A 27,950-nucleotide genomic window follows, 5' to 3' on the forward strand; every position below is an offset into this window, starting at 1 on the left:
CGCAATACACCTACTAAATTTTAAGATTTGCAGAAACATTTAAATCGGCCAGTGAACCGTATTATTGTTAAAACCGTTACCTAATTTGCTTGGCTGCCCCATCAGTTTTATACAAGATTTGCCAAGAGCTCACATGCGAAGCATAAACACAGCAACGCATCTGGACGTAATCGTTTGCGCTATATATAACTTATGGCGTACTGCGACATAGAGCCGCTGGCCGAGGTCTTCTTTTCCATTCTGTAAAGATCACTGGGTCCAACCCCGCTTGGGTTATACAGTGAGGAAGAGCTTGTGTAGCTGTCCGCCTCGCCTGGTAATCGATACTCGTTCGTCTTCGGGTTCTTCGTGGGTTTGGTTATGGCGTCCATCAGCCAGTAGGTCAGCATCTCACCTTTGCCCTGATTGGATCAAAAGGAAATGTTAAAAACAATGATTCATATAGCACTTCTAATGCAAATCGTACAGTGAATAAAAAAAAACTAAATGTTGGGCTTACAAAATATAAAAGTTCATAAAAGTTAAACGCGCATGTTTAAGAAAAAGTTCAGAGTATGCTTTGTTTTCCGACATTGAATAACTGATATAGACGCCAGTGGTAGGCGCACGACATTGAATAACTGATATAGACGCCAGTGGTAGGCGTACGACATTGAATAACTGATATAGACGCCAGTGGTAGGCGCACGACATTGAATAACTGATATAGACGCCAGTGGTAGGCGCACGACATTGAATAACTGATATAGACGCCAGTGGTAGGCGCACGACATTGAATAACTGATATAGACGCCAGTGGTAGGCGCACGACATTGAATAACTGATATAGACCCCAGTGGTAGGCGCACGATATTGAATAACTGATATAGACGCCAGTGGTAGGCGCACGACATTGAATAACTGATATAGACGCCAGTGGTAGGCGCACGACATTGAATAACTGATATAGACGCCAGTGGTAGGCGCACGACATTGAATAACTGATATAGACCCCAGTGGTAGGCGCACGATATTGAATAACTGATATAGACGCCAGTGGTAGGCGCACGACATTGAATAACTGATATAGACGCCAGTGGTAGGCGCACGACATTGAATAACTGATATAGACGCCAGTGGTAGGCGCACGTCATTGAATAACTGATATAGACGCCAGTGGTAGGCGCACGACATTGAATAACTGATATAGACGCCAGTGGTAGGCGCACGACATTGAATAACTGATATAGACGCCAGTGGTAGGCGCACGACATTGAATAACTGATATAGACCCCAGTGGTAGGCGCACGATATTGAATAACTGATATAGACGCCAGTGGTAGGCGCACGACATTGAATAACTGATATAGACGCAAGTGGTAGGCGCACGACATTGAATAACTGATATAGACGCCAGTGGTAGGCGCACGACATTGAATAACTGATATAGACGCCAGTGGTAGGCGCACGACATTGAATAACTGATATAGACGCCAGTGGTAGGCGCACGACATTGAATAACTGATATAGACGCAAGTGGTAGGCGCACGACATTGAATAACTGATATAGACGCCAGTGGTAGGCGCACGACATTGAATAACTGATATAGACGCCAGTGGTAGGCGCACGACATTGAATAACTGATATAGACGCCAGTGGTAGGCGCACGACATTGAATAACTGATATAGACGCCAGTGGTAGGCGCACGACATTGAATAACTGATATAGACGCCAGTGGTAGGCGCACGACATTGAATAACTGATATAGACGCCAGTGGTAGGCGCACGACATTGAATAACTGATATAGACGCCAGTGGTAGGCGCACGACATTGAATAACTGATATAGACGCCAGTGGAAGGCGTAGCAAAAAGGCTTCACCATGGCTTGTGACGCTATAAGTTAACATAATTAACATTTGAACAAACAAATAAATTTACAAAAACAAGTCAACACATGTATAGTGATCCGTGGTCAATTTGTAAATTAATGTATACAGACCATTGCCCGATATACGTTCAATTAACAGACTTAAATTTCATTTATTTAAGTACACATCATGTTTAATTTGCTGACATATGTTCCAAATGGGAACCCTGGATATATTAGTAAGTGAAAAAACATGTTGCTATTTAGAATTGTGTATGGATTTAAAAAAGCGTTGTGTTTTATTCCATCGCATTAGTTTTCAGTTGCTTTTTAAATACGGAAATCTGTAAACAGGTCTGTTTCAAGGACAAATCATGCCCGCAGCCGGATTACCTTCACAGTGATCGTTCCACGTGGTTTCAGCACAAAGAAACCGGTCTTATCAAGGAGTCTGAAGGTCGGTTCGTTGATGTGAATCATGTTCGCTGTCATGGAAACGAAAATACCGATAAGTTGTAGTTCTTTTATCATTTCATACGCAATGGTAACGTTAGGAACACCTTACAGTCGATAAATGTTGTAAATAAGCTGATAAATGAATCGGGTTGTTGACAACATTGTTTAAAGTAACATTACTACTCAAAATCAACGAAAATTTCGTAAAATAAAGCTGAACAATGAAAAATCATTGTTCCTTATGGCCATTGTCGAAATTTCAACGCCAGACGTGGTCTGGTAAAATAGATGTTTGTGGATACAAAATGCTCGTTTTTATTATGGTTTTACAATTACACCATTTTAGTGTTCGTGTGTCGTATCAATAGATATATTCGCAGGAGATTAACATGGAATTTATTGTGGTCACAAATAAATTAAAACGAGCATTTTGTATCTACAAAACTCTATGTAATCATACCACATCTAGCATTGAAATTGTTGCTATTGCTATAAGGAACACTGATTGTTTAGGTGTTAACTTTATTTTACGAAATACTTTACGAAATTTTCGTTGATTTTGAGCGTTATAGAGACTTTAAATAACGGAAAATGATGACATTTGCAGAATATAATTGTATATGAGAATTAAAAGTATGATAAGTACATAGCAAATGCTGCATTTAACAGAAAGTCAAACGTAACACGTGTCATGTACTCACGTTGTCCACAAGAGCGCATGCGCGACGCAGTGTTGACTGTGTCCCCGAACAAGCAGTATCTTAGCATGACTGACCCCACAACTCCGGCAGACACGGAACCTGTCAACAACGACAATTTGGTATTGTATCTATATTCTCGCGATAAATGAAAGCGTTCGCAGCTCAACAGATGAAGCCTGAGTCGTTAAAGAAAGGCATCCAGCAAAAAACAACTTTATATTTCAGCGATTTGTTTTGTTTAGATTCCATTTTAAATATTCAATGTAAACGTAACGAAGCGCGTGTAACTTTTGTCAATAGAAATAATCACATACAAATAATAGATTTTGAAAAATAAAATGACAGAATACTGGAGGGGCTATTACACGATATCATCGAGGACTAGTATATTCACCGATCGTGATCATGATTATGAAACCTACCGGTGCTGAATCCGACTTTCAGCTGCAAGGGGAACTTGATCCGCGTCTCACCAAACGTTTGCTTCTTGATCATGGAGACGATCTCCAGCGCCAGATAGGCAATCTCAACTGGATGCCGGGAACCGTTTGGTATCGGAACTCCTGCAAGGCGACGTAATTTAAAATTAAAGGAAAAAATCCCCAGCAAAACCAACAATGGATACCTTCGTTCGGTCCACCCGTTACACCGCGCGTCATATTGTTGTAAAAAGGCTGTTTGTGGTCTACGAAAAGTAGCGATATCGCCTAAATATTAACGAATACCGTAGAAAACGACGTGGTTGTATTATCTTTTATTATACGAACAAAATAAATTACCACAGTCCATGCATAACACCCTCGTATGTTTATTTCAGCAGTATAGCGCATGGGAAATGTGTCAAATAAACACAAAATCGTCAGACTCTTAAAGTCGTACTGATTGAAGTAACCTCGAGTAGTGGTAAGTTACGGAATACCGTTAGGGCCATCTTGTTACACATTAAAATCCAGAGGGCGACAATGCGAAAGTACGATGGCGACAATGCGATGGCGACAATGCGATAGTACGATGGCAAAAATGCGACAATGCGATAGCACGATGGCGACAATGCGATAGTACGATGGCGACAATGCGACAACGCGATAGTACGATTGCAACAAAGCGATATTCATATCGTACTGTCGCCATCGTATCATCGCATTGTCGCCATCGTACTATCGCACTGTCGCCATCGTAATATCGCGTTGTCGTACTGTCGTCATCGTATTATCGCATTGTCGCTATCGTACTATCGCCATCGTATTGTCGCACTGTAACCATCGTATTATCGCACTATCGAATTGTCGCCTTCGTACTATCGCACTGTCGTTATCGTATTGTCGCACTGTCGCCATCGTACTATCGTATTGTCGCCATCGAACTATCGCGTTGTCGCATTGTCGTCATCGTACTATCGTATTGTCGCCATCGTACTATCGCATTATAGCCATCGTATTATCGCATGGTCGCCATCGTACTATTGCATTGTCGCCCTCTGGATTTTAATGTGTAACTGCGATGGCCCTTACGGTAAGTAACAGCGAATTTAATATTCGATTCTTTCAAATATTATGTTGACGACGATGACATTATATAAATATTACATGTCTGACAGGGTGAAAGTAAATTTGTTGACTTGAGGAAATACTGTCAACCGAGGCTTCGACAGTATTTTTTGAGCGGGCAACAGTAATTTTTAAACAGTATTTTTTTTTCCCGCTGGGTCTGACAGTATTTCTATGTCACGATGGCCTATGGGAGTTAAGCATTGTGAATAAAAGTGAGGTATACTAAGAATATATGACCGATGTTGTATTATAGTCAATGAGTTGTTTGGGGTTGCTTTTTATTAAGACTCTTTATTAGTTAGACTTCCTTATTAATTCTAAATAATCTTAATTATATTAAATAGTTATCTGTGTTACTATGAACATCAAACTTAAAAAGGCACGATATTATCCAAGGATAAAGGTGACAATGCAAACACATGCGGGACTAATAGTGCTTTTATAGTTTTATAAATTAATTAAAGAACGCATGGTGGGTAAAGACAGATTATGTTTATAAAGTAACTTTTCTACATTGGGAAATTACCTGAAGCAACCATGTAGGTGTCGTTGATTGTCTCAACTTTGTACACGTCGAACATCTTCAGTTTATCGTCAATAGCCGTGTAGAGGACATTAAGCAAGTCCACAAGGGCAAGAGGAGACATTTTTGTGGTAAGTTCGTTGAAATCCACTATGCTGGTAAACATGATTGTTGCAGATTTGAAGAATTCAGACTCAACCTTTGAGTTTTTCTTAAGTCTGTCGGCTACTGGCTTCGGCAACATTTGGTACAGTAGGCTGTCGGTTTTGCTTTGTTCGTCCTTCAGATCGCTTGACGCTTTCATAAGAACTTTTGAATAAGTTTGCATATGCGACGTCAGTGCTTCAGAAAAGAACATGATGACCGGACAAGCCCCAATAACAATCACTGCTACAACCACATAGGCGATCACTTGCAACTCGATGTCTTTAAGAGTGTCATTCATGTTTAGGATGACCCTTTTGGCTAATGATTCTTGAAGAGTGTACAGGTAATCTATCCGAAACGTCGTATTGTCAAAATAAGCCTGTGCTTTAACAATGGAAGAATAGTTCCCCCTGAAGTTATAGTACCTGATTTCAGTTCTAAGAACCCTTATAGCACTTGTGTATGTGTTGCTATCAAGATTCTCTTCCGTTGAAGTATCCACAAGGTCAGAAAAGAAAGCGGAAGTTTTGAAGTTGTGATTAAAGCGCGAAATGCGATTCAAATATTCATCATACATGCCTGCGTCAGGGAAGTTTCCATTTGCAAAGAACAAGGAGCCATACGCCCTCTCTGCCCCGGCGTCAAGCGTGCACCATGTGATCTTCTGGAACACGACTAACGTCTTCCAAACGTTTCCAAATCCTGTTCCTTGGATGTTGAAGATCATCCAATCCAATATGAATTCCACGATTCCATTGTAGAATTCGATCTCAGATTTTGTGGTCGATGTAGTAATGTCGAGGGCAGTTCTGTGTAAGTTGATATACGACATAAGGTTTTCTTTACTTCGAAACTGCTTCATTTCATTTGTTGTGAACTCTACGGGCCAGGTCCACATCTGTTCAAAGGCTTGATCCGTCTTGTCGTAATCTGCTAGCAGGAATGTTTTGGAGCCGAGGCCCAGTCGACTGATGTACAGGATCGACATGTCGCGTTCCTTCTGTATGTTGAAAAGCAACCTCCCAAGTGCAATTGATTTCATCATGGTGCCCTGTGCCTGAAAACGATACACAACTTTTCCTATGCAAACAATATTATCGTTTACATGGTTCATCGACGCCTGAGATCAGTAAACGACTTTCTCTTAGTACCATGCTTACAATCACGTTTTTGCGTGGGTTACTTTACTGCCGTAATATGACTGAAGGCAATACAATCGACGAAAACATCCGCAGCAACAAATAGTGTCAAGTTACATTTCAATTGTTCATTCCCTCGCGGGTTATTTAAGGATACTTTCCCTCTTGTTTGTAAACAATGTCTTTGAGCCGACCTAAATGCAATACCAAGCTTAGATTTTTAAGAAGTAAACCGTAGACTTATGGGAAACTAAAATGGTGATTATGAAGATAGAAGTAGAATTTATAATACCGAAGTGCATTCCGTTTCACAAATCATATTTACGGTTCCAACGCACTATGGTGTTGACAAAAAAGTAGGCACATTCGTGTTTAAGATCGCAATTGGGTTGGCATCAAAGTATGGTCCTTCACATACACTACAAATTTTATAGTTTAGTAACGTAACGCAGAATAACAAAACTTCAGAGTTTAGGATACACAAATGATGAAGCCAAACATTAAAGTAAGAAAGAAAAGTAATACAAGTAATACAAACCCTAAACCACCCACCTCTAGGTACACATTCTTCGCAATAACATTCTCCGCTATGCTATACAAGGTGAAGGCCCAGCCCGCAAATATTGGTATGAAGACGACAGCCAGGAGTTTTCCCAGCTGTAACCACTTTCCTCGCTGGCTCAGATAGTCCACCCGGAAGAAACCACCTGTTTGTACGATATCAGAAATTTTCTAATAGAAATGTTTGTATAAACATTTGAATCTATTTTTGTCGTCATTCAGTAATGTTTTCTCATTTCAGAATCGCTTATTAAGAAATAAATTATAACTGGGGTGAACATGAATTTTCAATCGTTTAACGCATTTATGTTTAATAGCAAGCCAGTAACTTATTTTATTTTGTAGATTGAATAGATGCACAAGCTTATAAAGCTATTATTCTCTGAAGACATCAATATGGTTTGTGTTTTTGTATAAAACACAATCGTGTTGCTTTCTTAGAGGCTTGTTCCAGTAGCATCAACATAGTATTCAAATTAATAGATCAATTGCTTATAATCCATTATTAAATTTACAATGAACATACGTGTTCTAAATCTAAATCATAAAATGCGTTAATTATTCGTCTTACCACATCCAACGTTCATATGCCATGCCGAATATAGGTCACTCAGTCTGGATATAGAACTTCCTCTTTTCTTGACACTTAATCTAAAGAATATACATAGCGTTTGCAAATGTGTATGCATTTATTTTTAAAATATCGTAAAAAAAACTAATCTATAATATGCCTTACATCATTACGATTCTTCTTTGCTAATAGTACATGTATTTAATGGCCGCTGACTGCAAGCATTATTTTGTGTAAGTGCCCGCTCAGCAATAGTGGTTAGATACCTTTGCAGCCAATAAAATGTGTTCGAGTTTTCAAATTATTTTATGGAGAATGTACCTCAGACTTTTTAAGATTCATTGGACATCAATATGAAAATGGAATCTTTCAACATTAAATTACGCCAAATTCAAATAAAATCTATATTCCAGTTTAAATTGTATTTTAAAGTGTTCTATTCAATGTGAAGAAGGGTGTTTCACATTTTTGTTATGTATAATAACGTTGATTGTGACTTTCGAAAATACCCAGCATGATGAGCAGAACATTCGCAGTGAGTGACTTTCTTTTTTTGCAAAAGTAAACACAAGAAAACATTTTAACCGATGGTATATTCGTAAATTTGTGTTGGTAATACATTTGTTTTTGCATTGTCTTATTTGTATATGATATATTATTATTTTATAATAAAATTCACACGCCGTATAATATAAGAAATTGTAGTGACCACCGAGGGCCTCCCAGTTCATTGTGGCCGACCAGTCAACCTCAAAGTAACGTAAAAATTGGCAGGATTTATTATTTCCTGTTTATTCTTTATCTTCATTAAAATGTTCAGCCATTGCAGTCGCATATATATTGCGTACAGCAGATGTATATGTGGCGTATGGATGCAATGCTTTCATATCCCTGAAAACATTTTTCGCGCTCATGTCTCACTGGTATCATTGTTTCATAGGCTCCGTGTTGCTATTCCATGGTTGTCCGCTAGATTGGTACACAAACATAGCCCAAACAAAATTATTCGATATGACAATCAATCCCACACGTTGCCCCGTGTTTTAATTGTTTTGAATACAAATACAGAAAATATTTTCTTATGAAAGCTTTATTTGCGGGAATCTCACAAGTTACAATTTCACCGTGCAGTATTAAAAAATGTTTTAATAGGCAACGGGCCATATTGCGGGGTACATTTACGTATATTTTCCGTACACCGGTTACTTTGTAGTTAACTTAAGACATGTTAACAAATGTCCACCTTTAACCGAACACGATATTTTTATTATTTTATGAACCATCGTAACAATCGTCGCCAGCACTGCCGGTAAATGGAAAGACATTCGTTTCAAGCCATGGATTACATTTTAGGCGTCTTTTGTACCAGTTAAAATGAATGTTTTGTTAAGGAATGTTTAGAGAAAGGTCGTTGATAACAGCTCAAATTATGATGCTTATGATGATAATGCTGAGGCTTATGACTATGATAAATGTCTAGTTGAGTTGCAGTTGCAAATCTCAAAACGCTTGTTTATGTAAATTTTATTTCGTATCAAGTTATCCCAACTACAAATATTAATTGATCATGCCCTGTTGGTCCTCGCGGTGTTACTTTCGTTTTTGATCTTGGCACACCTAAAAGTAACATTACTACTCAAAATCAACGAAAATTTCGTACAATATTTCGTAAAATAAAGCTGAACAATTCAAAATCATTGTTCCTTATGGCCATTGTCGAAATTTCAACGCCAGATGTGGTCTGGTAAAATAGAAGTTTGTGGATACAAAATGCTCGTTTTTATTATGGTTTTAATATGGTACCATTTTAGTGTTCGTGTGTCGTATCAATAGATATATTTGCAGGAAATTAACATGGAATTTATTGTGGTCACAAATAAATAAAAACGAGCATTTTGTATCTACAAAAATCTATGTAATCATACCTCATCTAGCGTTGAAATTGTAGCTATTGCTATAAGGAACACTGAATGTTTAGGTGTTAACTTTATTTTACGAAATACTTTACGAAATTTTCGTTGATTTTGAGCGTTATAGAGACTTTAAAACTTTTTTTTCCGCTAAAATAAAAAAAAAACATGAACTTAAATTAAGCGATTTGATTTGAAATGTGTTCGACGTAGTCGTCACGGTTCCAAGATACACCATAACATTTCTACGGAGTTAATGCTTAATAATCCGAATATGGTATCTTTAAAATGTTTACATATACACATGTATATTATTTTTCGGTGCACAGCCAAAGTCCCCAGTAAAATATGCACTTATTGAAGTAAATCTATATGCTCTCGAAAAATAGCATAAACATTAATCTATTTAGCCTATAAATCTTAACAGACCTTGATAAATATGCTTAACTTTTTATGTCTTTGAATAGTTCTAAAATTGAAGCTAGAGAAATGTGTTTAGACAAAAAGAGTTGTTGTTTAGATTTTACCGAAACTTGATGCGAATGTATAACTTTGCTAATCCATGTCAAGTTTATACGAACTTCGTTAGTATATAGATGTATACGAATGTCTCTATGGAATATAGTTCAAGTTTTAAACTGGGTTATCTGAAATTAAGATATGAAACAAAGTCAAAAAATTAATAGTGTCCTTTGATTCAACTCTGAGAGGCAGGTGATCGATATCATACTTGTTAAACACGGCAAATAATTGACAACACCCCAAAACGGTGATATAGTAAACGATACTTCATAAATACTCATAATTTAGTAACGTCAATGCGGCGTACGTGTTTTTTTTACAACAAAGAAGTGATCCCCTCACTTCTATAAAGTGACATACATAAAGGCATCACTATGCATGCTTATCTATTTGCAAGAAATTCATCAAGATCTGTGCATCAAACATCGATATAGTAAACAGATGAAATTATAATAAATATGTACAGAGATCTAAGTAAATAAATGGCAATTAAAGACATTACATTATTCGTATCATTTATTAGCAGCAAAGAGGATTTCAACTGTTCCGAAAGGTCGGATATTATGATTGTTTATCAACAACTGAGCGTGAACAGTTATCTTTGCATTGTGTTAACAGACCCACCAATTCTTCTCGCTGAGATTTGATTAGTTCCTAGCATATCTCGTATCAAGGAAAAGCCGCTAGATATTTGATTAGTCTCTAGCATATCTCGTATCAAAAACAAGCCGCTAGAGATTTGATTAGTTTCTAACATAACTCGCATCAAGTACAAGCCGCTAGAGATTTGATTAGTGTCTAGCATATCTCGTATCAATTACGAGCCGCTAGAGATTTGATTAGTTACTAACATATCTCGTATCAAGTACAAGCCGCTAGAGATTTGATAAGTTTCTAACATATCTCGCATCAAGAACAAGCCGCTAGAGATTTGATTAGTTACTAACATATCTCGTATCAAGTACAAGCCGCTAGAGATTTGATAAGTTTCTAACATATCTCGCATCAAGAACAAGCCGCTAGAGATTTGCTATCATATCTCGCATCAAGTACACGCCGCTAGAGATTTGATTAGTCCCTAACATAACTCGCATCAAGTACAAGTTGTGATTAGTTCCTAACATATCTCGTATCAAGTACAAGCCGCTAGTGATTTGATTAGTTCCTAACATATCTCGTATCAAGTACAAGCCGCTAGAGATTTGATAAGTTCCTAGCATATCTCGTATCAAGTACAAGCCGCTAGAGATTTGATTAGTTCCTAACATATCTCGTATCAAGTACAAGCCGCTAGTGATTTGATCAGTTCCTAACATATCTCGTATCAAATACCAGCCGCTAGAGAGTTGATTAGTTCCTAGCATATCTCGTATCAAATACCAGCCGCTAGAGATTTAATACTAGCTATGCTCGGTACGAATTTAATTTCTTGACGGAGGTTGCGTCGTGGCGTCACCGTTTTCAGAAACCAAATCGGGGATTAGGTAACGCGCTGTGCTTCACACGAAAACACGCACTATAAGAAAAATAAAGATGCTGAACCAGGAGGTAATATACTTCTTTAAAAAACAAACAAAAACACAATGCATACTTATCGAAAAAAAGATAACGAAAACTTCTATTGATAACAAGATTGGGAATGATAATTAAACTGTAGAATGATTTTTCGCGTATATTTTTTATCAATAAGAATATTAGAAGAATATAGGCAAATTAAGAGTAGACAAGAACACAAAAATGCTTATATAAGCCCGAAACATTCAAAACCTCGATTTCCTTCGGCAGCACAAACAGACGTAAAATAATAATAATTATAACAATAGTAGAAGTAATAGTAGTAGTAGTTGTAGTTGTAGTAGAAGTAGTAGTAGTAGTAGTAGTAGTAGTAGTAGTAGTAGAAGAAGTAGTAGTAGTAGTAGTAGTAGTAGTAGTAGTAGTAGAAGTAGTAGTAGTAGTAGAAGTAGTAGTAGTGTAGTAGTAGTAGTAGTAGTAGTAGTAGTAGTAGTAGTAGTAGTAGTAGTAGTAGTAGTAGTAGTAGTAGGAGTAGTAGTAGTAGTAGTAGTACTAGAAGTAGTACTAGTAGTAGTAGTATCATTATCATAATTTTTTTATGTGTATTATTATTTAAAAGCTTACTGCACTGTCTTGGAAGGTCCTTGCATGTCTTTGTTTTCTGTAGTATTATCCTCCCAAAAATTATTCTTTGACATCAGATGTCCGTGAAAAGTATAATGACAAAGCACCAAAACTAACGGTATATACGGACGCAACAACTGAAGACCGCACTGATGTGCGCGAGCATATACGTGGAACATTTACAATCATCACACTTTTGTTGCAGATTGCTACATTTCCGAAGAAGTTAGCACATCATTGACCGCTGGCAAGCGTCAATAGTGCTAAACGTTCGCACCTTTCACGCATGGTCCGCGTTGGTCTTCGTTTAGTCCTGGCATTTTCATGTTGCTGACCTACCCATTCTCGAAGTTTAGCGCTTACTTGATTCTAGGATCATCCAGTTTGTTGACTATAGATAGTGTTTTCAGATAAACATGTTTGTACATTTTTTCGGTATCAAGCACAATACAAAAATCACGTTGTTTGTCAAAACCTTACCGACGTGGGTTTGTTTCGTTTTATTGTATATAAAAATGTTTTTATAATAAGTTTTTATTAAAGTGATATTATGGGCATCTAACAGTTTATAGATGTCTATCGCAATCGTTGTTTATTTTTTATGTTTTCAATTCATATACACTTATATTTGTTAATGCACCATCAACATACTAAAACAATATCCCGGAAAGAGAAAAATAATGCATTTGAATATCAACCGTACTTTCGTTTGACAACTGATCGCGCATGTACAATGTGAACCTAAATTTAGTTGTAGTGCACATTCGTTTATACGACACAGAGACACAATTTTATTTAACGGATCATTTCGGCTTACAGGACTGGGTGAGTCACGTAAAATATCGAATATAAAATATATTTTTATAAACAACTCGTAACAAGATAAGTTGCAGATAATTGGCCAGTAACCACATTGTAACTTACTCTTTTGACTGTTTAATTCTTTTCAGCTCAATTCAACAGTGAAAAATGCCCATAATATCACTTTAAAGCGAGATTATACGATTTTTATATGTGTTGAATTTTAATATATTGATACAAATATGTTATAATAACACACTCTATGCAAGAAAAATGATACATTTAAGACGAATTTCATAAAATGCAGCAAATACAAATAAGCGCCCCGAGCCGATTGTGACGCAGATAATTCGTACATATTTTCCTACAAAAACCGATGCATTCGTCTTTTTAGTAAGTGTTCGTGTTTCTCTATAATTATAATAACATTTTATCAGATATTATTAAGCAGCGCTTTCAGATCTTGAGTTGAGTTTATGAATGTGAGTATACCTACATAACCTAGAAATGAAGTATGAAATTTGTTCCGGTTTAGTGATTTTTGGCGAAGTTATGGGCCTTGTACTTACTATACCATTCTCCGGATGGTTCTTACGCAACTCCTTTAAAGGGACCTTTTTACAGATTTTGGCATGTTTTGAAGTTTGTCATTAAATGCTTTATATTGATAAATGTAAACATTGGATCTTAAAAGCTCCAGTAAAAAATCAAGAATAAATTTTAAAAAAGGAAAAAAAGTAGCCCGCTGCAGGGCTCGAACCAGTGACCCCCGGAGTCCGGGAGTAAAAACGAATTAGACCGCGCGGCCATCCTGCCAAGTACGTATGGGTGAGGTATTTTATATTTTATATAAGCAATCTTCGAAGTTTCACAAAATTAAACGACAACAACAGAACTCTCCAAATTATTCAATCGTTTCGCGGTGCAACGCTTTATAATTTTCAGGTTTTTAAATCGTCAAAAGATGCATATAATGGCTAATTAGCTATATTAGACCATGGTAAATGTTCAGTATCAGTGTTTCCTCATAAATATCATAACTAAAACGAAAATTTGCGAATATGAAACAACTTTTTTCAATTTTGTCAATTCACCAAAACGTGAAAAGATCCCTTTAAATACTGAGCTGATTTTAATGCCCCGGTATCGTGGCATATAACAGTCGGACTGTCCGGCATTTAATGTTCCGGACTTTCTTTCAAAACGCTTTAAGATATTTGACCTTATATTTGGTGTGTGAGTCTACCTGCATTACAAATGAAATATGAGTCCGTTCCGGTACATTGATTTTTCGACTTAGACAAAGTAACTTACCAGTTCAAATTAATGACGAATATCCATATCACCTCTCTTCAAAACATTTTTTACACATTATTAACGTTATTTTCAGATCTACGACCTCCTGTATCACTTGTCTCCATTCCCTGCTTATTTTTCCTTGGCCTCTCAAAACACATGTTACATCAACCATAGACAGAGGAAGCTTTCAGGTTCACAATGGGTCTGATCGGAGTGGTTGTGTCCACAAGGCGATAAGAAAAACATAACTGTGAATAATCTAATAATACACGTTAATAGTTGTCATTATATCACGTGATACGACGACGCCCATGCCGAGGCAGATTTTTTTGCCGTTTTTAACCTTTATTATTATTTTTTTTTAATGCCACTAACTTTCCATCCATATCAGCAAGAAAGTTACTAGCATTTATTTCTTATTAATATTCGCTCTATATCTCGACTTTACTCGCTGCGAAATTTCTTAACGAGATGACCTTATTGAAGCTCCACTAAGAAAATTCGCGAGGAGTTAGTCGAGATATAAAGCGAATTTTAATACGAAATAAACGCCAATCACATCTGTACTGCTATGGCTGGAAAGTGAGCGTCATTTTAAAATAATACAAAAGTAATAAAGGGTATAAAACGGCGAAAAACTGTCTCGACATGGACGTCGCAATCTTAATTCGAACATAATATTCCACTATGTATACGATGAATTCACCAATTGAAACAGACAGACGGACAGCCACACAGTTTATTCAGACTTAAAGAAAAGTTTATCGTCTTGATAAACAAATACACACATTTTTTTCTGTAACATAACTACGAATAACAATAAAGCATTATTTAAAATAAAAAGTCAATAAAAAAAACAATACAATCCATGGAAAGAACATGGACGTGGGCTGGTGAAATCTAGTAAACGGTAGTATTAATGATGGTATTTCATATAACAAAAGCTTCTGTTATATATGTACATACATTAGAAATTACTAATATATCACATGCAACTAATAGGTTAATATTAAATATACGGTTGATAAAGTTGTTTTTTCTTAAATCAGTGTAACAGCGGCATAAAAATATACAATGCTATTAATCTTCTAAATCTATGTTGTTACAACATAAACACTAGCGTTCATTGCGTGGGATGTTGTTATATACATATCTGCCAGTTTGGATTCTCAACAGATGGGCAGAGACTCTTCATCTTACACAATATAAACGCAGTGAATTCTCAACAGATGGGCAGAGACTCTTCATCTTATACAATATAAACGCAGTGGTTTCTCAACAGATGGGCAGAGACTCTTCATCTTATACAATATAAACGCAGTGGATTCTCAACAGATGGGCAGAGACTCTTCATCTTATACAATATAAACGCAGTGGTTTCTCAACAGATGGGCAGAGACTCTTCATCTTACACAATATAAACGCAGTGGATTCTCAACAGATGGGCAGAGACTCTTCATCTTACACAATATAAACGCAGTGGATTCTCAACAGATGGGCAGAGACTCTTCATCTTACACAATATAAACGCAGTGGATTCTCAACAGATGGGCAGAGACTCTTCATCTTACACAATATAAACGCAGTCGTTTAAGGAGTGAGTCTTAGTATTGTGCATATTCCGAAGGGGTTTTTCATAGTTTATACATGTCTAATACAGGACTGTTAGTTACCTGCATACCAAAATTGAATATAAAATTTGAGTATCAGATTCCAACATTCGATCGATTTTCGAATATAAGAATATTCTTACATTCGTTCCCATCCATATATTTAAGTCTATTTAGGAAACAACTCCGTTGTAAGTCACATCACATTGGGAATGCTTCTGCCAAAGTCCTGCCGAAGGACTAAAACAGAGGGGTTAATCACGGGGATAGTCAAGATGGCTACGTCCATACCGAGACAGTTATTTTTCGCCGTTTTATACCCTTTATTACGTCTGTTTATTTTTTTAAATGACACTCACTTTCGAGCCATTTCAGTAAAAAGGTGATTAGCGTTTATTTCGTATTTAAATTCACTTTATATCTCGACTTTACTCGGTGCAAATTTTCTTAGTGGAGCCCTAATTAGGTCATCTCGCTAACAAATTGTGCACCGAATAAAGTGGAGATATAGAGCGAATATTACTTAGAAATAAAAGTCAGTAACTTTCTTTCTAATATGGCTGGAGAGTGGGCGGAATATAAAATAATAATACAAGTAATAAAGGGTATAAAACGACGAAACATACCGGCCTCGGCATGGACGTCGCCATCTTGTTTGTCACGTGATTACCCCCTATGTAAAGTGGATGCAAATAATCTGTAAAGCTCAATATTTCAAAGAAACTTCTGCATTTGTGTGCATAAAACGCACTATAATGTCTTCTTTACTAATACGTTTTGGTTTCTAAACTTTCTATTGAATGTCAGTCAAGACAGAGTCATCGGACGGAGAAGGATAACTTCAAAAGATTACACTGTCGACATCTGTTCGGCCATATCGGCTACCTGAATATTTTATGATGTGTATCCTTTGACCCATCCTTTGGGAAATATAAAGAAGATGCGGCTAGACACGACTAATAATTATTTTGAAGACACGATACGTTCATGAATCATTTGTAAACCATGAACGCCTTCTCTCAGATAATGAATTCATACACATACTCAAAGGTAGGTTTTACATTGATATATTCGAATATAAATAATCAAATCGAGATATTTACTCGTATTTATGCGTACGTATATCAATAGTTAGGCCATCAGAGGCAGTGATTTTATTATTAAGGTGTACACGAGTGCACATTTCGGGTTACCTAAGGCCGAACTGCACCATTTTTGTTAAAATTTTGTCGGTGTTATGTGTTTGAAAAGAAAACGGTGTGATTAAATGCGTCACTTGCTTTCATAACATCATTATTTTTTCACATTTGTACGGTCATGGATATCTCAAATCGTGAAGAATGTATTTTAAACTATATTTTACGTTGAACATAAAAAGACAATTTAGGTACTGGTACTAGAAGATAATCCAACCAAAAGCTAAAACCTGATCCTACAATGAAATGGTCATTTCTACAGAAGTCGCTGTCAAAATCCACATTTGGCCAAAATATGCTATTGTTGTTTCAGACTGCATATCACACATGGATTTAGTTTCTTTATTTATGTCATTAAATAACGAAACTAAATCCATTTGTGATTTACAGTCTGAAACAACAATAGCATATTTTGGCCAAATGTGGATTTTGACAGCGACTTCTGTAGAAATGACCATTACATTGTAGGATCAGGTTTTAGCTTTTGGGTGGATTATCTTCTAGTACCAGTACCTAAATTGTCTTTTTTTTTCTTGCTACCATTACCATTCCGTTTACAATTTATAAGAAATAATAATGTATATTTTACTTTAATATTCGATTCTGTTAAGGCGGCATACCGAGATTTATTCGTTTGGAAAGTTGTATTTTGTGTGAAGTATAGTACTACTATTAATTAGAGTATTAACAGATCGACAGAACATGAAAACAAGAAACCGATACACGTACATCATACGTTGGGCCATGCCATCTGTGTCTTATGACTCCTTAATTAGCAATAATTGCAGCACGCTTCCTGGGGAATTATACGATATCGCTAGAGGCGATCCGATTGTCATGCGACACATGAGGAAGTTAGTGGAAGGTAACCTCGCTACTAATTAATGATTTGCCGGAAACAACAGAAGTAATCCATTGATTTTTGTTTTTATCAATCTCGCGTTCGTGGAATTCCGGTCAGTACTCAACCGATCTTGTGTCCACAGACGTTTGATTGGATAGAGTTTTTTTACCGACAGGTTTGTTTATTATCGTAACGAATGTTATGAACATAAAAGAAATATAAATTCTTTTGCAATGATACATGAAAACTTTTGTTTGTAAGTAAATGTATTTTTTTTTAAGCTCTACATGTATTTTACTTTGTAAACAAGTAAACTATCAATTAAGGATAACGTAAAAGAAATAATAAATTGTAAAACATTTGCCTCTGCATATATTTCATTCCATCGGGAAATCAAAATATGCGCACAAATAATGCCTTTCAATGCAGTAAAACTCTCCAATTCTTTCCATTGTAGAAGCATATTGAAATATTGCAGATGTATGCACATTATAAAGTTTATATATATATATATTTAATATTTAATACTTAGAGTTTATAAACTCTTCTTGCCCATGATAAGACTTAAACTTTGTCTTCTATACAATTTTAAATAGTACACACTATTGTCTTGACTTGAAAAGAGTAAAAAGGAATAAAATATCGGTAATCATCTAATAATACTTACTTGTTTGCCATGGGAATGATTCATCGTCCGTGGGTTGGCAATTTCTACTATCATTTGATAAATGTTTTAATCTAAAGGTAGTTTGATTCAAATGACAGATTGTCCTTGCTTTAAACAGCATTTTAAACGGAACGAACTGAATGTGTTAAAGCTATTTGATTGTGTTGTAGTGTGTTGTCATTGGATTCATCTACTCACATGCCTGAAGTGGTTACTAGCGAACATCACCTTTATACGAAACTCTGTGTCTTATTCGTTCGATTATTGACACGTATTACTTCAGCTATACTTACGATGTGCACAATTAGAAACGTTGTTTAATTTGAGTAAATCGCTAAATACATATGAACCAAGATATCAAATGGGTCTTTAAAGAAATGACAGCTTTTTGTATAATTTAAGACACCAGAATACAATGGTGCTAGTTAATAATGGGGCCACATGCATATTCGAATATTTTTTATGTTATTAGTTTCGCTAGACAGTTTTTGAACTTCGTTCACATTAAAACTTAAAATTTTAGTATTAATGCATAACAATTCCGATGTTGGATTATGTGAAGTTTATATGCGACTAAAGTAAAATGCAATACCACTGATCATCAATACTCGCACTTCATCGGTGACAGTCGCAAAGTTGATTAATTAAATGCCTCATGCGGCGTGATCAGACAGTATGAAATTTATTGACGCGATTTATCCTGTAAAACTATGCCCGATTATCAATGAAATTGAAACTGGAGTTCAGATATTGAACGGACTTACTGAATTTAAGACGAGTGAATCGAATAACAATCTTGTTGGATTTGATTCGGATGATGTTACTCATGAGGTGTGTCAATTTTACAAAATACTATCTACAAAATTGTTTTCGCATGCATTTGTCCATGACGAGTGTGTTTTGTATGTAAATATTGCTGTTTCATTCTGATTATTTTTTGGATAAATGTATTTTGGTACTTTTCATGTGTCATTTTTCATGATATTGAAATAACAATTACATGATCACATTTTAGAAATTACAAAGTGAAAATTATCAATTAGTGATTAAAGCATGGTACAGGACTTCACTTCTCTCGACAGAGGTAACCGTGCATGGGAAAGCCTTTCATTTTGATATGGGGAAATAAACTGTCCTTCCATTTTGTGGAATATTATATCGAAAACACCGACAAAGAGATTTTTTTTTAAAGGTTAGCTTATCATATTGAATTCATTGCATTATTTTTTATGAAATTATATTGGGGAAAGCGCTTTAGTAGGTCCCTGCTAAAGAGCGAAAAAGTTCCATGGGCGGGGAGGCTTTGTTATTAATTAGGCCGGAATATGTTAGCGAGAATCAGTTTGGCGAGTTTAATTGTTTTGTTAATAGTTTGGAAAATGAATAAAAACAATTTCAAAAACTAAGTCAATAATACATTTACACATTCATTCCTTAGACAAGTATTACAATATCGTGCGTTTGTTTTTGTTCCTGGATAATCATTAGTCGACGGCTTTTTTAACGCATTTTGTAAAAAAAGAGGAAAATAATGGTGCTACTTACACAGAACTTTTTAATTTAAGGAAGGGCCCATGGATTAGATATTGCTCTTATAAAGGATCCGGTTTCGAATTCCGGCGAAGGGTGATATATCGAGAGATAATAACTTTGTTCGTTAAAATATTAATGACTTTTTCTAGCAAATTGAGAACAAGTCCCGTTAATATAAAATCAATTAAGTTTATTTCATGTCCTCCAGAATGTTGGGATAATAACAGATGTGACATGTTCGACGGATTAACGCGATTAAGCCGTCCAAAATCATGTAAAATCAGAGATTATTAAGCTGTTTGAGGAATCACGTAAGCACAAACAGCTGTTGCAAAAATGACGGTTCAACGCGAGTTTCGTTGTTCATTTTTGCAGCGCGATCAGCGTCCGTGCAAACACTACGTGAAAGTCTGCTGTAAATTTAACAATGCTATCAAAGTTGCATTGATATGAGCCGCGCTCTGTAAAAAGGAGGTTTAACCCTTTGCATGCTGGGAAATTTGTCGTCTGCTAAAATATCGTCTGCTGAATTTCTAAATTAGCATTTTCTTCGGAATTTTTTGAAAGAATACTATCAAAATAGCAAACGGTTTGGATCCTGATGAGACGCCACGTTCTGTGGCGTCTCATCTGGATCCAAACTGTTTGCAAAGGCCTTCAAAATTCGGTTCCCGCACTTAAAGGGTTAATGCATGTGCGTAAAGTATCGTCCCAGATTAGCATATGCAGTCCACACAGGCTTATGAGGGACAATACTTTCCGCTTAGGTAAATTTTTCCTAAGAAGAGACTTTTTAAACGAAAAATACGTACCTGATTAGCCTGTTCGGGCAGGCTGATCTGGGACGACACTTTACGTACATGCATTAAACCCCCTTTTTACAGAGCACGGCCCATAGAGATTGTATTTTATTGGAACGAAATGGGTTCATAAACCATTTTGAATTACTATAAACTTACAAAAAATGTAAACGGTGAAGCAAACATTCTTTAAAAATAGAAAGTATCAGATAGTTTACAACAAAGTTTAAGTGTCATAACACTTGAGATGGCTATATCTTTATCAACACATTATCTCGCGGTGTAAGCTTGAAGAGGATTTAAATTTACAAAGCTTTCTTAAACAAACACAATAAATCTTCTGTACCAATTGTTTAAACAAGGTTTGCGAGGTCCGAATATCTTTACAACATAGTTTTAAAGATACGTTCGATGAACTTTGCTTGTCATTAAGATGTGAGAGCCTTAAAACGTCAAACGTCAGTTTAAATGTTATCTTATTCATATGGCTTGTTTGCAACGGCATAAACGCTGGATATCATAACTATTCAAATATGGGTAACGTGACATAAAACAAATCAATGATTGTCAGATGAAAAAAGGAAACATATAAAAAAATCGTTTTTAGTACATTTGGCACTTTAGAATAATTCAATTCGTGGAGCATTAAAGCGCGATAAATTGGAAAGTCGTCATAACATCGCAGATTTTGTTTGTGCGCCAAATCCTAATCGCCAGGGAAATCGACTTAAAACAACCCGGCCTTATCCATGGGAATTTCAAATGAAAACAATGGTTTTTATAAGCTGTTAAAACTCACGGAATACAAACCATGAACTTTTATGACGTATAAATATAAAACTGTAAAATATACACTATCTAATGTCTTCCAATATTTTACATGTATGCTGCTAAACACTGACTCCCTGAAACTTGAACACCGATCTTAAAACTATGGAGATGTATAATAATAAACAGAATATAAGTGCCTTGGTTAAAAGACCAGACATGCGTCGACGCGTGTATACATGTTTTGATAACGTGACGCTGGAACATTTTAATTAGTTATGTGTTATAACTTATAATGTGTTTGTTTGTTCATTATTTTGCGTGTGTGTGTGTTTATTAAAATACCATATATACATGGGTGAAAGAATAGTTGAAGATAGTTGTTGTTTCATCTATTGTAGACATTTGCGATGGGGTACAGCGTACAGCGCTTCATCACACCTGTAGACCCGAACCTTATTTGCGGCATCTGCAGTTCCGTGCTCGAGGATCCCGTACTGACCCCGTGTGGACATTCCTTCTGCCAGTCGTGCCTTAACACATGGCTGTTGCGGCCGAGAACCGACACGTGTCCGGAATGCCGAAGTCACGTGGCAAAGGAGACCGTAAAGCCAGTATTGTCGCTACGGAATCTCATTAACGGGTTTGACGTCGAGTGCGATCATAACGTTCGCGGTTGCAAAGTTATTATAAAACTCGAGCGGCTAAAATCGCATTTGGAGACCTGTGGCTATATCCCGGTGACTTGTGCAGGGTGTGATGAGAGTGTGAACAAGTTCCAGCTAGCCAGTCATCAGATACATTGCGAAGGCATCGCCCATTCCGTTAGTGACGATACCGATGAGTTCGATGGCTCGTCAACTCAAAAACGTCTCAGTCACGCGCGGCTTAGTCACGCTTTGACGTCAATCGACGTCTCAGAACTGATTTCCAAAATGGCATCCTTGGAATTTAAAGTGAAAACGCTTAAACGTGACCTTCAGATAGCCGAATCAAAAAACAGAGTCATGGAGAGAGCGTTCAAGAAAACAAAGGAAGAGCTTCAAAATAAACAGTCTGAAGTCATTGATCTGAACAACGACTTCGATCCTGACTACGAATACGGTTATACTCCGCAAAGCATCGCCAGGCTGTCTCTCCTATTGGCAAGATTTTTGTTGAAGAAACCAGCGTACATTGACAGAGATAAAATATTTACTGCCGTGAGACGTTGTTACGACAAGTACGCCCGTTGCGGTTCCGAGTTCGAACATGATATCCACATGCTCGTTGCTACTGCCTTCGCAAGTAACTGGTTTACGGACGATTGCCGGACAACCTTGCACTTTTGGCTGCAGAGTATCGCGCGATATCGTCAATTGACAACGGTATCCGCAAAATACCTCACTAGTGCGAGATAACAAATCGATTTATTTAAAACATCAAACTTGCCGTCTGAATCTTCATAATCTTAATCAACATTTTTATGAAGAATATACATTACCGGTAGATCTTTATCTTGTGGGTGTATTTAAATGTTTAGATTAGTTGTGTTCCTTTCAGAAATTGCACATTCTCTAAAAGCATGAAGTATCTAAATCACGGTACTGTTATAATGTGTCCCTATAACTGGCATTAAGTTTAGACGATAACAATACATCTGCAGACATTTCATTCTGTGAAAGACATAATGACTCTTGGGATACTCGTACATAAGAAATCGTGGCTCTTAAAGCGACGATGTTGGAGTAGGCTTACTGCTTGAATTTTATTGCTTTTCACTTTGTAACTTTACATGTCAAACACGATTACCATGTAACACTTTCTGTATACATTCTTTGACTATTTACAGAATGTTAATGTCCGTGTATTTTGTCATAAATGTTTTACACTCTGTATAAATTTTGTTGAAAGGTTGTTTGATACGGTTCCTGTTTACGTTACTGTTTTATTTATTTTTAAGTTGTTTATTTCAAACATACCAACACTTTACACGTTTGATTGTTTCATTTAGATGTTGGGATTATATCAAATAAACCCCTTTACATAAAATACGGTCGAGTTGCTGTTATAGCTTAAAGGGATCTTTTCACGGATTGGTAAATTGACAAAATTGAAAAAAGTTGTTTCAGATTCGCAAATTTTCGTTTAAGTTATGATATTTGTGAGGAAACAGTATTACTGAACATTTACCATAGTCCAATATAGCAATTATATGTATCTTTTGACGATTTGAAAATCTAAAAATTATAAAGCGTTGCAACGCGAAACGATTGAATAATTTGAATAGTTCTGTTGTTGTCGTTTAAATTTACGAAACTACGAATATTGCTTATATAAGGTATAAACTAATCAAACCGTGTATACCCGGCGGAATAGCCGAGAGGGCTAATGCGATTTTACTTCAGACTAACTCCAGGACTCCGGGTGTCACTGGTTCGAGCCCTGGTACCGGCTACATTTTTTTCCCTTTTTTAATTTTATTCTTGATTTTTTACTGGAGCTTTTAAGATCCAATGTTTACATTAATCAATATAAAGCATTTAATGACAAACTTCAAAATATGCCAAAATCTGTAAAAAGGCTCCTTTAATTCCGAAATCCCAAGTCAATTTAAAACTCAAACAAAGCGAAGAAAAGTATCAAATTCATTATAATGCCCCTGGTTATGTGAGCTAAATAAGTGAATCAACATTTATGAAATATAATATTTTGATGGGTCGTTTGGATGTAGTTACCCTCTCTTTACATGTTTACTCCAAAGGATCATTTTAAATTTAATAAATTGTATTACTATCAATATATTTCAACAACAGAACTATCATTATTATTTTGAATAACGTGTGTTCAAAAGAACTTTTAAAAGACATTTACGACTATGCCTTGGTAGCGAAAGAGACATAAAAGAAATTAAAAATAAAACAGGAATAAATACAGCTTTTATGAATCAAAATTAAAAGACGATCGGTCGGTCTGTTTTTATGTATCGTTATCTGTAGTATGAAGGGAAGGACTGCGTTTTTTGTTAAGATTATCAAACGTACGAATTCTTTTTATTCGGGACTGAGGACGTTTTACACTGAATAAAATACTGATGATTGGAATAAGTAGACACGTTTTGTCAATTATTCCCGATGAATACAGAATTAACGTAACCATGTGGTGCCAGTCAAATCAGTGGTTAGTTAACATTAATTTAGGATCGATTGGGACTCAACAGTCAACTACGTCCTTAGAATCTATCATCATTAAACGTACCAGGGCAAGTCAATATCGGTTGCTATAGAAATTCATTAACAGCTATTGAATTTTACAGACGTTTATTTCTAAGAGGAAAACTTCGCGATAATTGTGTAGAACCGGATTACCTGAATACATCAATAAATGCAAAGATGATAATTGCAGAAAAGGTTACTATGGAAACCAGATTTTTTAACTGTTCAATGCAAACCGGAGGCTTTGTTGCGTGGCATGGATTTACATAAGAAATCACCAGAGGTGTGCGCAAATCAACAAAACAAAAATAACATATCATCTGCCTTTAAACGTGAATATCGTATTTTATTTTGAATATGAAAGTACCACCAACCGTAATGACTTCGGACACCGAAAATATTACAGGTGTCCAACAATTTAGAGACAAATATTAAATGTCCAAAAATTATAACCATATTGAAATAAAATCAATAACTCAATGTACAATAGTGTTTCTACTTTTAATTAAATACAACTTCACAGCTTTGTTAACTCTTGCCTGAAATGATACAGAACAAAAAAAGTAAAAACATCAAACAAACTGCTTCCTTAATAGGAAAATATCATTTAGAATGCTGTTGGGTTGAACTATTTTTTTCTACCGGTATACATGGCTATTTACCGTATTAAGCAATTGTTATGGTCCATTGCTCTCAGGCATGCGTCTCCCCGGGTTTAAGTCATTAATGAAAGACAAAAATGTACGGTGGCATAAAGGTGACATAGGAAATGTTTTATTTAACGGTCTCTATAACGTGCGTATGCGATAGCAATGACGTGCGCACGCGATAGCTATGACGTGCGCACGCGATAGCTATGACGTGCGCACGTCATAGCTGACCAATCAGAAAAGATATCAGATCAGAACAGGTAGCGCATGCGAAAGCAATAATTGACCAATGAAACTTGTCAAAATGTCAGCCATATTGTAACTAGCACACTGAGCACATGGTGTGTTTTTATATCTAATTATATCTTAATAATCACTTATTTGATACCTTTTCTGATTGGTCAGCTATCACGTGCGCACGTGATAGCTACCGCGTTAGCACGTCATAGCTATTCGTTAACGGCTTATTTACATTACTTATCGAATGTATATTGTTCTGGGCGTAATTGTAACGTAAACATTACGCGCGGTAGTCAACGAGCCGACCTTTCTTCATTCTGAAATCCCGTATGGTCATTGAAACTGACTTGCTCTCAAATTTCGTACTAAAAATGTCATTGAAAGAAATAATCAACAAATATAAAACATAAAGACTGGTATCAAATTATAATAAAAGCACACAAAGTTGGATAAACTTTACCCGTGACCTTCGAAAGCAAGATCTACCGTGCTGTGGACCAAGAATTACGAGTCAGCGTATATTGAATAAGAAAGCTTTGTTATTAACATACGTTTTTTACCTTCAATGACAAGTTTTCCGAACGCTGTATTGGTAAACAGATTTCGATGTATAATTAAACGGGTCGATATATTTTTAAAAGATTTGTTTTAGTTACAAATCTTGTTTCGCCGTTTGCATATAAAAATGCATTTTTTTAAAATTTATAATGTTGTTTTTAATATTGTTGTTGTATCGAATCATGACAACTATTAAAAATGGAAAATCTTGTTTCTAAATTTTAAAATCAAACCAACTAGAAAATACATATGTCAATTCATAAGATCCTCCAAGGCTCAACACTTATTGTAATTATTTACCTGTACATGTATGTATTTACATGTATAATTAAATATCCAGGTTTTATTACGCCATGTTTTACCATGCAACCTACGATAATTTACATTGATCAGTGATTAAAAACGTATTTATGCCATATCGGATTGCATAGCTGCACCCACTCTTAAAATCTATTGCAATTTCAAAAAAAAGAAAACTCTCATAAATCCTTTATGAAAATCAATAGTTCCTTACGATGCCACAAATAAAAATATAATATGGATTTGCTTGAAGAGCGCGAACGTTTAGCATACTTAACGCTTGGCAACTGCCAATAATGTGTTAATTTCTTACAAAATTTCACAATGTTTAAGGTAGATGTTTACGATACGTTTTCACGAGGTTTTGACGTCAATATATACTGTTAGTTTATTACTTTGCCATTATACTTTCCAATGACATATTATGAATAGTTTCAATATTATATTTTTGGAAGGACAATCAAACGCGCACCTCAGTATTATTATTTTTGGAGGACAAGCAAACGCGTAGCCCAGAGATGCAAGGGACGTCTAAGCCCAAGGCGGCGCAGTAAGTTTAGTTGTTTTATTAATACTCTTACTTCTACTACTAATACTCTACTTTGAATATTTATAGTAGTAGAAATACAAACCATCATAAGAAAACAAACAATGCTCGCATTTAATTATTGATTTAGTTTATTGTTATCATCCTCATTATCATTAATGTTACAAGTAAACACTCACTATCAACATTTATGCAAATTTAAGATACAATGTAACGAGCAAAAGAAATAAAAAGCTGATGTTTGTTTACAAGTCATCTGAATACATATGAATTAAAATTATGTAGTAATTATATGTCAGAAACAAGAAAAAGACCGAGTTTGAAATACTTTGAAAAAATAAAGAGATTTATTTGATCTCCTTTTAATAGACTGTTTTCTATTTGACACTTATGATTTCATGAATATTAAGGCATTTTGAGGAAAACGATACATACTTTTTAAAGTATAATATCATTATCTAGAAATTCAAAGGTTTGACGAAGGTCGAAGAACACAGAGCTGAAAATCCTACTAAAATATTTTTTGTAAGCTAATATTCTTCTCAACGAATCAAAGATGTCTGACCATAAACATAATCCGCCATTTTTTTGCGGATACCGCTCTGACTGACTAGCATAGGATTATGTTTTTGAAGATATGATTTAATGTGATTTGTTAAATGTCTTTCAAATATTTTTGAAATTGTTCGGAGTATAGAACTAAGTCTAAAATATATTTTGTCTGAAACTGTTTATGTTGGTTAATTGTATGCCTCCTTCTGCCCAGTAACAATTCCAGTTTGAACACATTTTTTTGTTATAAAGATTATTTGGCCGACAATGGTATCACTGCAATATTGATAATTTTAGGACTAAAGTATCAAGTCCTGATACTTTT

General features: G+C 35.8%; 2 protein-coding genes across 2 annotated transcripts; one reads left to right on the forward strand and one right to left on the reverse strand.

The window, feature by feature from the left end:
• Nucleotides 1–179: 179 nt before the first annotated feature.
• On the reverse strand, nucleotides 180–12,409 carry LOC127869717 (adenylate cyclase, germination specific-like). The gene is made up of 7 exons (XM_052412372.1): nucleotides 12,406–12,409; nucleotides 6,919–7,073; nucleotides 5,084–6,284; nucleotides 3,430–3,570; nucleotides 3,008–3,106; nucleotides 2,244–2,335; nucleotides 180–401 (listed from the first exon to the last, which is right to left on the reverse strand). Exons 1-7 carry the CDS (start codon nucleotides 12,407–12,409, stop codon nucleotides 180–182), a joined length of 1,914 nt encoding a protein of 637 aa, XP_052268332.1.
• A 6,569-nt stretch (nucleotides 12,410–18,978) lies between these two features.
• On the forward strand, nucleotides 18,979–23,615 carry LOC127866947 (TNF receptor-associated factor 6-like). The gene is made up of 2 exons (XM_052407815.1): nucleotides 18,979–19,314; nucleotides 21,986–23,615. The coding sequence occupies exons 1-2, from the start codon at nucleotides 19,159–19,161 to the stop codon at nucleotides 22,982–22,984; spliced, it is 1,155 nt and encodes a 384-aa protein (XP_052263775.1). The 5' UTR covers nucleotides 18,979–19,158; the 3' UTR covers nucleotides 22,985–23,615.
• The last annotated feature ends 4,335 nt before the right edge of the window (nucleotides 23,616–27,950 follow it).

The sequence above is a fragment of the Dreissena polymorpha genome, chromosome 2 (assembly GCF_020536995.1).
Source record: "Dreissena polymorpha isolate Duluth1 chromosome 2, UMN_Dpol_1.0, whole genome shotgun sequence".
Classification (NCBI taxonomy): Eukaryota; Metazoa; Mollusca; class Bivalvia; order Myida; family Dreissenidae; genus Dreissena; species Dreissena polymorpha.